Genomic DNA, 13,436 nt, shown 5'->3' on the forward strand with positions numbered 1-13,436 from the left:
GGAAGTGGCTGAAACTGCAGTCACCTGCACCGTGGGGATGCTGACATCGCCCGGGGTTAAGGGAGAAGACACTGTGAAATCCCTCAGCTGCCCGAATGCCACGCCTGGGCTAGAAGTTCATCTCATTTCTTAGCAAAGGCCTTCACACAGAGTAGGGTCCATTTTTACAATGTCCCTGGCATCCTCTTAGAGCACAAAAACGGTCGATCTCCTTCCTTCATGCTTTTTTTGGAACACCTCTTTCTCAAAGCGGTGTACCTTTGAAGCCTAAGGTTCCATCATCTTTGACCCCCAAAGTATCAGAGAACTTCCTACAAATATGCACAGGAATCCCCTGTGGTGCTTGTTTCAAATGCGGATTCCCTGGGCACTCCTGGGGAAATGGCAGTTCAGTTGGTCAAAAATGGGGCCCAGGCATCTGCATTCTGAGCCAGGATCCCTCCTCCACCCTCTGCCCCAAGGCCTGCAGTTCTGGTACAAATGATGCACTTGAGGACACACATGCAGGTGTGAATTTCCCTTCAGACACTTCAGCTCCCCTCCCCACCCCCGCCTGTCCCTCAGGGCAGGTGGGACAGTCTTCTAAGACAGATTGGCAGGTGGAAGTGAGAGCTCCCACTCTGCCCCCTCCCTGACCCTCCATCTGTCTGGAGGGGAGAGAAAGGAGTACACAGAGGCAGGCAGGGGTTGAGACTCGGACTGGAAGGTCTGGGGGATGAAGGATTCAGTGAGCTGGGGAATGAGACAAGAAATACTGAGGAATAAATACAGCAATAAAGGAGCTTCGGTTAGGAGCTACAGAGTGATTTTTATTGTTCAAATTATCTTGAAAACTTTTCATTTGAATCTGTTTAATAAGAGAAGGCTTACCCTAAGGAAGAGGTATTTTTTAAATGTGACTTGGGAGCTGAATTGGAAAGAACGTTGCAACAAAGATATTAAAAAGGGGATTAAACCAAACCACCGGTGGCCCATCTCTGCAGGCTCCTACAACCAGTGACACGGCTCCCAAAACCATAAAATTAAATTAAAAAGGGGGACACGGGACGTGGGATGTTAATCATGATTCATCTTCCCTTCACTGCTCATGGTTCCCAGTATTAAGCAAAAGGAGGAAGGGCTATTCTGAATGGCTCCTGGGGTAGGGAAAGAGCTCTGGTCTTAAAGCTTCACCAGGACCCTATCCTTGTTCTGCCCCCTCCAAGCTGGATGACTCTGGGCAAGTTGCCTAACTTCTCTGAGCCCCAGCTTCCTCATCTGTAAAATGGGAATAATATTGACCATCAACTGGGAAGGGTTGCTAAGACAATGTGATAAACAGAAAATTGAAATACAGAGCCTGGCACGTATTAGGTGCTCAAGAAAATGTTAGTTGCCTTCTTAAGCTTAAGGCAGAAGGAGGAAAAGACCTTGCAATGTCTTGGCTTCCTGATATCCCGTCCCTACGTCACTCAATGCTTCCTCTGATGATTGTGACGTCTGGTTTGGATCCTGGCAACCTCTGGGCCTCACTCTCCTTGCAGTGGCATTTTTATGGTTCATCTATCATTCACTTACTCATTCATTCATACACACTGCATTGCCACTGAGTGCCAGGAACTCGGCTGGGCGCTGGGGAGACAATGATGAGTAAGACATAGCCCTTGCCCTTAAGAAGCCGTGGTCAGGTGGGGGAAGAAAGACTGTCGCCACCGGCAGCACACAATACACGCCAGATGACCACCTCATCAGAAACCCTATGCCAGAGTGGCGTTGACACATCCCACTGGGACTTCGTGTCCTCCCCTCTGGCCAACGGTCAACACAAGAGCTGGTTATAAACTGACTCTTCCCTTCTATTACCCACCTATAAAGACCCCTACCATTGGGTCCTCAGAGCTAAGGAAGGATTTATCTCTCCTGATGACCTCTTCTGCTTTCTCTTCTTAGATGATATGAGTTACAGAAACTAACTGGTATATTCCCATTTTTTGCCCCAGCTGCCTAGAGTCTCAAAGCAACACGCTGGCCTCCACTGAATACTTTTCCTTAGCTTAGCTTTTCTGGTACATAAGTCTCCTCTCCCCATACCATTCTTGATTACTGAACCCTTGCCATTTTGTCCTTGATAGTAATGATAATAGGGTGAGGACGAAGATGATGAACTTGAAGTCCTTATTTTCTGCCAGGTGCTGTATGAACTTTGCACACATTCTTTCATTAACCTCCACAGTAGTCCTTCAGGCTGGTCACTATGACTTTTTCCATCTTTCAGGTGAGAAGAATGGGGCACAGAAAGTTTGAGCAATTTGGTGACAGCTAGGAAGTATACTGGGATACTCCTTATTTTATTGTTATCTAAGCCACCTTTAAACTCTTAGGAAAGAGAGGGGATATAATTGTTTATTTAAATTTTAAAAAAGGAACGTGGAAGAGGGAGGAAGGAGAAATGTTAAATGGGGTGAGCAGTGAAAAATTGACAGAATGATACACTAATTCCAGGTCTTTAAGGATGGGGAAGGTTTCAGTAGACAGAGAGAGGTGGAAGAAAGGCATTCCTGGGAGTGAAATAACCTGAGCCAAGGTAAGGGAATGTGCACCTGCTTGTGGCGCATCTTGGTTTGCAGAGAGTCTGGAGAAAAGCAGCCAGGTGTGCACCGAGAGATGTAGGGAGGGCCAACTGCAGAGACTCTTTCAAGACCAGGTCAGGGGGTTCAGAAGACAATGAGGAAGCCGTGGAAGATGCCTGAGCAGTGCTGTTGATGTGTTTCAGGGAGATGAAGCTGGTAAAGGGCGAAGGACATCCAAGAGGGAAAGGAACCAGGCACAGTAAGAGGAGACGATCTGAAAATGGCAGAAGAGAGACCTGCAAGGGAGCAGGGAATCAAAAACCATCATGAAGGCAACTGACAGACGTGTAAGGAGACTGGAGGAGAGAAGGGTCAAGGGCCTTGAACCTCTATCTGCAGCACTATTTGTGCACTAATTCACTTGACAACCAGGATGGAGGATGCATTGATGTCAATGTGATTGGGGTCATAGTAGTTGCTGAGACCCAGCCCTGGGAAGCTTAAGGGAAGGGGACACCTAAGTGTCCATGAGAAAAGCATTCCAACCCGGGGCCTGGGGTTTTCTGACATTCTAAAATGTCAAGGGATGTGAGGATGTGTTTCAGGCAAAAGGGTGTACGGTAGCTTCCCTCAGATTCTCAAAGAGGGGTTTGACCCCTCCAAGGGGAGCAAATGCTAGCCTGGAGTGAGCATTAGACTCCAAGGGTCTCCAGAACTGGCTTCTGCTCTAGGGCCTCAGTCCGAGTTTCCACGTGTGAGTCTTGTCTTCATCACTCCCATCACTAGGTTTCAAGTTTTTTAAAAAATAAATTTTTTAATAAATAAAAGTGGGGATGTAGTCCAAGCAACTTTTCCAAAAAAGCAGGATTCGTCCCATTTTTCCTGAGCTGAGTCTTGAGAAGAAAGCCTCCAGAATGAGTCCTGTAAGCGCAGGGAAGGACGGGAAGCTCCCTGGGATGATAGGAAACCGCATGGGGGTGGATGAGAGCGGAAAGGTGGCTCTCTTACTGTTTTAATAACTGTAGCAACAAAGGACTGGTTTGTTGGGAGAACAGTTCAAACAAGGCAGCACGTTGGGTTCCAAGTCCCAGTGGCTCTCCTGCCTGGAGGGCTGGCCGATGGGTGCAAACAGTGAAAATTTACTGGAGCAAGTGCAAAACAGCCTTCTTCCTTCATGCGACCGATAATACCTCAGAAGGCTGCCAGTCAGGAAATCATTTCTGTTTTTTAAATGCTTAAATAGATTTCCTTTCTTTCTGTAGACTCATCCTCCTACTTGGGTCTGGCTCAGGATGACCTTCCAGCTCGCCTCCCCCAGCCTCCTCCAAAAAGCCTTCCCTGAGCTCCAAGCCCAGGTCACGCGTCCCCTCGTTGTGCTCCCACAGCACTAGCACTTCTTCCCGACTTTTAACCTAATATGCGTGATCTGCCCTCCTCAAGACACCGAAGGTCCAGGTAGGAGCTCAGAGATTGTCCCCATCTTTTTCACCACTGTATTGCTTTCACACTTTGTCAGGCATGCACAATAAATATTTGTTGAACATCATTGCTGTCACATGGACCTGTGTCTGTCCCACCCACTAGACTGGGAGCTCTCAGAGAGATGGGCTTCTGTCCTACTTATCTCTGCATCCCTGGGACCCAGCACAGGACCTGCCACCCAGAAGGCAACTGTGAATGCTTGTCGAATGAATCCATAAATGAGGGAATGAACAAATGCCATTTCACAGTCAGGGCAATGGAGTCAACGGCAAATCCAAAACCCCCATTCTAAGGCTGTGAAGTTTTAGCAACAGGGGGATTGAATGAATAGGTAATCCTAGAATGTGAGTCAGTAAGTGGCTTTCCACAATTCTCTCAGCCCAAATTTAAGACTAAGTAAAAGATAACTGAACAAGAGTCTGGAGTTTAATTGACACTAGACAGAACTACTGATTTCTCTCCCATAGCCCATTTCTCCCCATTTCTTCCCCACCTCGACAAATGCACCACTGTCCAACCAGTGCTCAAGCCAAAAACCTCAATTCAGCTGTGATGTCACTATCTGTGTGCCCAAAACCATCTGCAGGCTCTTTTGACTCCTCTCAAAATACACGCCAAGGAACTTCCCTGGTGGTCCAGTGGCAAAGAATCCGCCTTCCAATGCACGGGACGTGGGTTCGATCACTGGTGAGGGAACTAGGATTCCATATGCTGCAGGGCAACTAAGCCCATGCACCACAACTACTGAGCTTGCGTGCCTCAACTAGAGAGTCCGCGTGCTGCAGCTAAGACCTGACGCAACCAAAAATAAATTAAATAAATAATAATTTTTTTTAAAAAAAAGGAGACTTTAATGTGACATCTCCTGACTTAAAAAAAAAATACATGCTGAATCCCCCACTTTTTCCATTTTCACTGCAATCACTCTGGTCTAGCCATCATCACCATTGTGCTCATCTGGACTATTGTAGCATCTTCCCAGAGGTCTCCCAACTTGCTCTCTCACCTGTCTAACAAACCATCTCCACACAGCAGCTGGAGACATCTTTAAAACCTAGTGAATGTGATCGTGTTACACCCCCTTCCTAAAAACCTCCAAAGGTCTCCCATAGCATGGAGAATCAAATGTGAACTGCCTACTGTGGTCCTCCAGGCCTTCTGAGACCTTGCCTGACTGTCTCTGGTGTCACCCTGTGCCACGTTGCATCACTCACCACACCCCAGCCGCGTTGTCCCTCTCTGAGCCCACTCACATCTCAGAGTCTCTGTGGTTTCTCTCCTTTCCGCCTGGACATCCTTCCTTAGATCTTCACCTGACTGGCTCTTTCTTGGCGTCCAGGTCTCAGCTCAAATGACCGCCTCTACTCAGAGAGTCCTTCCCTGACCACCCCGTCTAAAGGAGGTCCCCCTAGTACTTTAGTCAGTTTTATTTCCATCAGAGCACTCTCTGCTAGGTGAAATTATTTGGTTTATTTTTATGTGTTTATTATTGGTTTCTTCCAACTAGAATACCAGTTCTTTTCCCATTCTACAGTGATCATACTCTTTTATTTACTTATTTTCTGTTTCTCTCCCCTACTTGAATGTAAGCTCTAGGAAGGCAGGATCTCATCTGGTTTACAGCTCTATCCCACTAGCTCTTAGCACAGAGCCAGGCACATAGTAGATGCTTAATAAATACTTGTTGAATGAATAAGTGAATGAATGAATGAATGAACTCAAAATGTGTCCATAGGCTGAAGTTGGCTTGTGGAGAAAAGTGAATGTGGTGTTAACTGCCATTAACAGGAATACAGAGTATAGATGGGGAGTATCCAACCTGCTTGGATTGGATCACACCTGGATTACTGTACTTGGTTCTAGTTGCTGCACTGCCCCAGGGACCAGCAGTGTGGGCAAGAAACTGACCAAGTTGGTACATGAAGGGAAACTTAGAAAAACAGAGATACTCAGCTTGTGAAAACAAGAAATCCTAGGAGGAGTGTTGTTGCCATCTTTTAATATCTAAAGGGTTATTGAGAGGAAGGCGGGGATAGATTTGGTTTGGAGCCCTAAGGGCAGACTCCAGATCACTGGGTCTTAGTTTGATAGAGACAGATTTCAGCACAGGAAGAAAATGGTTTTTTGACAGTCAGGGTTCATAGCCAAGGAAGGAGCTACCTTAGGAAGTGGTGAGCTCTGCATCTACGAAAGCGTACAAGTGGATAACCACTTGGCAAGGATGTCGAGGAAGGGATTCAAGCAGCAGAAGATAGCCTTCAAGATCCCTTTCAAACTTGAAATGTCTGGGTTTCTATGACATATGGGGACAAAGTAAAAAAAAAAAAAAAATCTGGCTAACAAGAGTTCTAGAGCTTACTTATCTACCTGCCCTGATAGCAGTTAGCATCTCCAAAACCCAAACTGGGTTTACAAAATTAAACAGTAGGCAGATTAGCTGAGAGGTTATCTTGTGGGCCTGAAGCCATCCACAAATATGCTGGACAGCTCCCCGGATTTGAAATCTGTTATCTACGTGTGATCACTCAGACCATGGGACTGCCGAATATTTTGAGTCTCCAAAAAGATGCCTTAATTTCTAGGAGAAGGCAGCTAACTCTATCACGTAGTGGCTAAGATGGTCCTGGGTTTGTTTCCTGAAACTCCACCACTTCCTAACTGTAGGACCTCAGACAGAGAAATGAACCCCACCAAACCTGTTACCTCACCTGTAAAAAGGATCTGATTGAAAAATAGGGGAGGGAGGAATTGAAACAAGAATGGCCCAAAGTCAATAATTAATGAAGCTGATTGACAGACATTCATTATACTATTTTATGTGTTTGAACATTTGCATAACAAACAGTAAAAAGAGGGGGAGTTTAAGATAGTACCCACTTCATGTAATAATTGTAGGGCTTAAGGAAATCATCATCATCATTATTACAAGGAATTTTTACAAATCCTAGTTATTACCAGGAATGTTTAAATATCCCATTTAATCGTCCCAACAACCCGATGAAATGCATAGTAATCATCTCCACTTGGCGGATGAGGAAACTGAAGCTCACATTAATTAAACAAGTCCCACAGCTGGCACAGGGCTGAAATGCGATCTGCAACCAGAGTTATCTGATTCCACCATTGCAGCTGCCTTTATTTCAAGAACAGCTCACTGTGCTCTACTTGGTTGATATCTGCACGATTATGATATCGTTTATTCATCTAAGGCAATGGTTTCCTAGCTCTTTTCTCATAGCAGAACCCTTTTTTCAAATGCAGCCTTTACTCAGAACTTCAGTAAGTAAAAACCCATAAAAGCCGAACAGCTCTGGCTGATGTGGGGATCGGGACCCAGCAACCAGGACACTTGACTCCAGGTTGTCCCTGAAGCACCCTAAGGTCTGTGAGCATCATGTGAAAACCCCAGATTGAAGGCAACAAAAACAGCAACCAAAACCCCTGAACCCTGAGAATTGCATTTAGGGACAGTCTCACTGGAATAACGTAGCTTTCAGTTTCCTGTCCCCATTGTATTCGATCCTCATTATCAACTCTGAGATGGACAAGGCAGGGCATATCATCCTCCATTTGCAGATGAGAAAATTAAGGCCAAATGGAGTTAAGCGACTGGCCAAAGGTGTGCCAGTTCAGTTTTCGGCCAAGTGCAGACTGGAAGTAGAGTCTGTTTCCATTAACTCCGTGTGACCTGGCAGAGAGGGTGCAATCTACTGGAAATTGCCACTGACCCTTGGTCCACAAAGTGGCCAATCAGCTCCTTGGCCATTGAGAGCTGAGCAGAGCCCCACAGGCCCCCTCCAAGGCCCTGTTCCAGAACAGATGGCAGTGGGCAGCGGAGAGGGTCTCAGTGCCAGCGGAGGGCAGGACAGCAGGATTTTGGCTGTAGACAGGCCATTCCCATCCCAGCCGTGCACTGCTGAGCAGGGGGCAGGGGAGGCAATAACAGCCAAAGTGCCTTTCGCCTTCATGTGTAGCAAGTAAATAAGCCCAAAAAGGGTCAGCATGGAGTGCAGAACTGGGGAGCAGTTACGCTTTGCCTTTCTTAGCTCTTGCATAGAAATCCCTGAAACCAGACTCAGCTCATAATTGCCTGCAGGGTTGCCCCACTCCAGAGCATCTCTGAGCTGAGCTGGAGCATGTGTTGGAAGAGGCAACACTTAATTATCACTTAGTCTTTAATTAGCACTTAATTATTAACACTTAATCCATCTGTAAAATGGGGACGCGAATACCTGCCTCATAGGGACTCTGGGAGGATTAATTAATGTTTGCAGCCCACTTTGAAGATGCAAAGCAGTAAGCAAGCGCTCAAGGGTGGCATTAGTAACTCGCTGGATTTACTCGCTTTTCCTAACGAGGTCCTTTCTTCTTCTCTGTTCCTCAGTCTCCTTTCTAATATCCGTCCCCAACAACATCTACCCAACTTTGCCCTGGGGGAGAAACTTTTAGCTCTGTGTTTCCCAGACACAGGATTTCCCATCCAGGAAATGGGCTATTTACAGCCATCTTCCTGCACTTTAATTTTCTGTTATGTCCTCTGAATATGTCAGTGCCTTCCCAGTAAATATTTTGATGTGCGCTCTCGCAGCGGCTTCTATGCAGGCTGAATGGGACAGCTGCTGCCTGTATTAGGGAATCCCAGATGTGGTTTAAAACCATCAGACTCATCTGTGCCAATGCCTAGCCTTTGAGGGCGGCGGGGGAGAAGGATCTTCTAGTTGCCTCTGGGGAAAGCCACGGACTTCTAGCCTTCAGCCCTGGCTAGGGCGGTTTTTCAAGGTCCTCAGATCTACCTTGGAGTTGCCAATGCCTTTAGACGAGAAATGTCCCGAGTGGGCTGGTACAGAGGCAGCAGAAATACAGCCCTGGTCTGGCCCTTCACTCAGGTAACTTCAGCATCCCAGTCAACGCTCTATTGGACAGAGGACCATGGTGGGTGGAGGAAAAGTACACAGCCTTTAGGGTTTAACCAGACTGAACAACAGGTCAAAACACTCCCCCAGAGGGTTAGACCTCATCTCCTCCCCCCTCCCTTGGGTCACGTAAGGGGACACTCACTCTTCTTGGAAGCTGAGGCCATTGTCTCTTGGGGTGCCAGCCATGGGGGCAGAGAGCTGCTCCTTGGAGGTCCTGGGCTGCAAGGCCTCGGGCAGGCCCTGAACTCTCTTCCAGATTTCATGGCAAGTCTTGTCTAAGCTGTCTTGGGGTGTGTCCTGGTGGATCCAGATGTACCTGGGGAACGGGCCCAGGGCGGAGGGGCGCTTGGCCACCAGGGCTGAGGACGAAGCCAGACCATTCCCGCTGGCCATCCTCTTCCTCTCTTTTCGGAAGCCCCTTTGTCCACCCAGGGCTCGAAGACGGGGGACTGTCTACCACCACCCCTCATTCACCAGAAAGGGAGATGAGGATGGGGCAGCAGGAGGTCAGTTCTGTGTAGCTGCTGGTCCAGCAAGGTGACTATGTTCAGAGGCCTTCGATTTGTGTGTAAGTGATGGATGGAGGACAGCTTTCTTTTGGGGAGGGGGTACTTATTTTGATTTGTTTTTATTTGCTCTTTCTTGACTTTTGCCCCCCATCCCCTTCTCCCTTAGAAGAAAAGATTTAAAAGTCAATAAAATACAGTAGCTTAGTAACCGTGGAATCCCCCTGAGCTCAGGAGCCAGGTCTCTGGGCAGGCAGAATGACATCTGGGAACAGCTGGAAGGGGAGGGCTGGCTCTCCCCACAGTCCCTGGCACTCTCCCGTTGCCACCGGCCCCTGACTCCTGGCAGCGCCCGGGGCTCAGCTCATCATCGCTGGCTAAGCGTGGGGGATGACCTGGTGAGGGCCTGGCACACTGCTAGGCACCGGGATCCGGGATCCCGCCATCGGTTTCTCACTGGGCCTTCCCAGGGACCCTGCGCCCACCGAGGGCCAACGGCCCCCGCCCGGCCGAGCCCCGCCTTGCTCGCCCCAACGCCCCCTCCAGTCCCCCTCTCCTGGCCGCTCCACTGCCCACAGGAACAGTCCCGAGTGCCCAGCGCCCGTCCCGGCGCCCCCAGCAGACACCTGCCACGGTCCCTTCCCTGGGCTGCGGGGTGGACCGGGGAAGGGTCCCAAAGCCTTAAAAGGGCGCTGTCTCCGCGGGGGGCTGGGGCCGATTTGCAGTGCCGGTGGCTCCCACCCCCTTCCCATCCAGCGCTGGAATTCCTCGCTGGGTTTGAAACTCAACGGCTCGGTGCGCGGGGCGCCCTGCGTTCGTTCTGTGCCCCAGGCCCTCCGGTGGGGTGGGGGCGGGGGCCAGAGGACCCCAGAGCGTTTTCCCCCATTAGAGGTCAAGGGCACCTTGCCCCGGCTCGCCCCGCCGCGGGCTCCTCAGTACCCACCTGGACGCCTGCCGGTCCCTGCCCGGGGATCACTGATTTCACCCCTAACTGCCCTTTGACCAGGCGCTTACCATGTGCCAAGCGCTCGGCCTTGAATTTAGTACCGTTATGTATTACTGTTCTACATTTGAGGAAACCGAGTCTCAAAGTCCTAGAGGGGTGTGTCCAAGGCCCACTAGGAAGCGGGGAGCTGGGGTTCAAACCCAGGCACCCCAGGCTACTGATACAGACTGGTTTCTCCAGCGCTGGGCTCAGCGGTCCCCAGGGTGGGCGGAGGTGCAGAGAGAAGGTCTAAGCTAACTGTTTGCTGCTCAGTGGGCTCCGCCCCACACTAGAGGGGCTTCCTTAAACTCGGAACCAACATGGGACCTCCGTCTGCCCGGGGCTCTCTAGCCCCAGGAGTCAATGGTTGTTCCTCCAATGTTTCCCCAGTAAAGGATGAGCAAGAGGACGGACAGGAAAGAAGAAAGAAGCCTGGACGCGAATAGACGAGATGGCAGCCTGTACATGTAGGGTTGAATCCTGACACTGCCCCTTACTAGCTGTGTGACCCTAACAACTGTCTTCGCTTCTCCCATCCTTCATTCATTCCCCAGATACTGATGAGTATCTGTGCTGGTGAGTTGCGGGACAGTGAGAAAGCATGAAGGTGAACGAAACTGGCATGGTTCCTGTTCTCATGGACCCTATATTCTCTCGTGGAGGGAGATAGATCGCCAACTAGCAGAGCAAGTAAGTAAGTAATAATTACAGATGAAATAAGGGCTCTGATGGAAACTAACCAACAAAGTGAGGCAATGGGGAGAGAAGAGGAGGCAGCATCAGATGACCATGCAGGCAGGCCACTTAGCGTAGGTAAGGTAACATTGGAGATGAAGCAGAAGGATGAGAGGGGTCCTTTTTAGTAAAATGGTGTTAAAAATTATTAGGAAGATCACATTTCTGGTACATAGTAGGCACTTCATAAATCTGTGCTGGATGAATTCATGGCATACTGTACGGAGTGCCTGGCATACCATAGGTGCCCCATACACAACCTTGCTCTTTACAGAGGGCCTGAGTTCCTGGAAATGTTGACTCTAAATTTTGAAATCCGAGCTTGATTCCCCTTTGATTTTCATTATAAAATTGAAGATGTGTTCCTTTGGGGAAAATTCTGAGGACCTAGACTGAATAAAATTATAGTTAAGAATGTAGAAAACCTTTTAAGACAGTGCATTTAAAGGCAAAGTGATCACTTCTGATGAAATATTAATAGTTCTGAAAATGTCACTCAGTGTTTGTGCTGCTTGGCATTTGGTTGGCTAACACCTATGCTTAGAGCAGAACACCAACGACCCTGTGCTGCCCAGGCCACAGGATTCTGGAAAGTTAGCCAGCTCACTCATTCCTTCTGTTCTTTCTCCCCTTCGGCAGGAGACTAGGCAACAGGGGCCAAGGATTGCAAAACAAAACAGAACAAAACACGCAATACACCAGGGATAGAGAACAAAGACAGGGGTGTGTTTCTTGGAACACAGAGCTGAGGTATCTAGAAGAGTCTGCAAAAAACTTAAGTGGCAAACAGTATAGAGGTGTTTCAGAAAACTAAAAGTAGAACTACCATATGACCCAGCAATTCCACTCCTGGATATATATCCAAAAACACAAAAACACTAATTCAAAAAGATACATGCACCCTAATGTTCATAGCAGTATTATTTACAATTGCCAAGATATGGAAGCATCCTAGGTGTCCATCAACAGATGAATGGATAAAGAAGATATATATATATATATATAAAAAAGATTATATAAGATATATATAAGATTATATATAAAATTATATATATATAAGATATATATATATATAAGATTATATATAATCTTATATATAAGATTATATATATAAAGAAGATATATATATATATAGTGGAATACTACTCAGCCATAAAAAAAGAATGAAATTTTGCCATTTGCAGTAACATGGATGGACTTGGAAGGCATTTTGCTCAGTGAAATAAGTCAGACAGAGAAAGACAACTGCTGTATGACGTCACTTACATGTGGAATCTAAAAAGCACAAATACAATGAACGAGTGAATATAACAAAAAAAGAAGCAAACTCAAAGATATAGAGAACAAACTAGTGGTTACCAGTGGGGAGATGGAAGGGGGGAGGGGCATTATAGAGGTAGAGGATTAAGAGATACCAACTATTAGGTATAAAATAAGCTATAATGGTCTATTATACAACACAGTGAATATAGCAAATACTTTATAATAACTATAAATGGAGTATAACTTTTAAAAATTGGGAATCACTATATTGTACACCTGTAACTTATATAATATTATACATCAACTATGCTTTAATGAAAAAATACTTAAGTGGAGTACTTAGAGCCAGTATAAGCAAACCACATCTAATCTGGTAGCCACTAGCCACATGTGGCTGTTTTAATTTTAATGTAAGTAATATTAAAATTTCAGTTCCTTAGTTACATTAGCCACATTTCAAGAACCACGCGTGGCTTGCGGCTACCATTATGGACAGCACAGAGAACACTTTCATTATTGAAAAACACATAGACTCTAGAACCAGACTACCTGGGTTCAAATTCTGAGTTCATGTTTCCTGGCAATGTATCCTTAGGCAAGTTACTCTATGCCTTGGTGTATTCACTTTCTAGAGCTGCTACAACCAAGTACCACAGACTGGGTGGCTTACTCAACAGAAATTTATTTCCTCACAGTTCTGGAGGCTACAAGTCCAAGATCAAGGTGTTGGCAGGGTTGGTTCCTCCTAAGGTTCTCTTGTCGTCTTGTGTACGGCTATCTTCACCCTGTGTCTTCATACGGTCTTTGCTCTGTGCATGTCTATGTCCTGATCTCCTCTTCTTTTTTTTTTTTTTTTTGGAGTATGCGGGCCTCTCACTGTTGTGGCCTTTCCCGTTGCGGAGCACAGGCTCCGGACGCGCAGGCTCAGCGGCCATGGCTCATGGGCCCAGCCGCTAGGCGGCATGTGGGATCCTCCCGGACCGGGGCACGAACCCGCATC

At 47.3% G+C, this 13,436-nt stretch overlaps 1 protein-coding gene across 1 annotated transcript in view; it reads right to left on the bottom strand.

The window, feature by feature from the left end:
• C1H1orf94 (chromosome 1 C1orf94 homolog) overlaps window positions 1-10,004 on the bottom strand; it is a 37,099-nt gene extending 27,095 nt beyond the window's left edge. Inside the window, exon 1 of the mRNA XM_049695502.1 lies at window positions 9,090-10,004. Coding sequence (XP_049551459.1) covers window positions 9,090-9,340 — 251 coding nt within the window. The 5' untranslated portion in view covers window positions 9,341-10,004. The remainder of the gene's footprint in view (window positions 1-9,089) is intronic.
• Between the last annotated feature and the right edge of the window lie 3,432 nt (window positions 10,005-13,436).

The sequence above is a fragment of the Orcinus orca genome, chromosome 1 (assembly GCF_937001465.1).
Source record: "Orcinus orca chromosome 1, mOrcOrc1.1, whole genome shotgun sequence".
Taxonomy (NCBI): Eukaryota; Metazoa; Chordata; class Mammalia; order Artiodactyla; family Delphinidae; genus Orcinus; species Orcinus orca.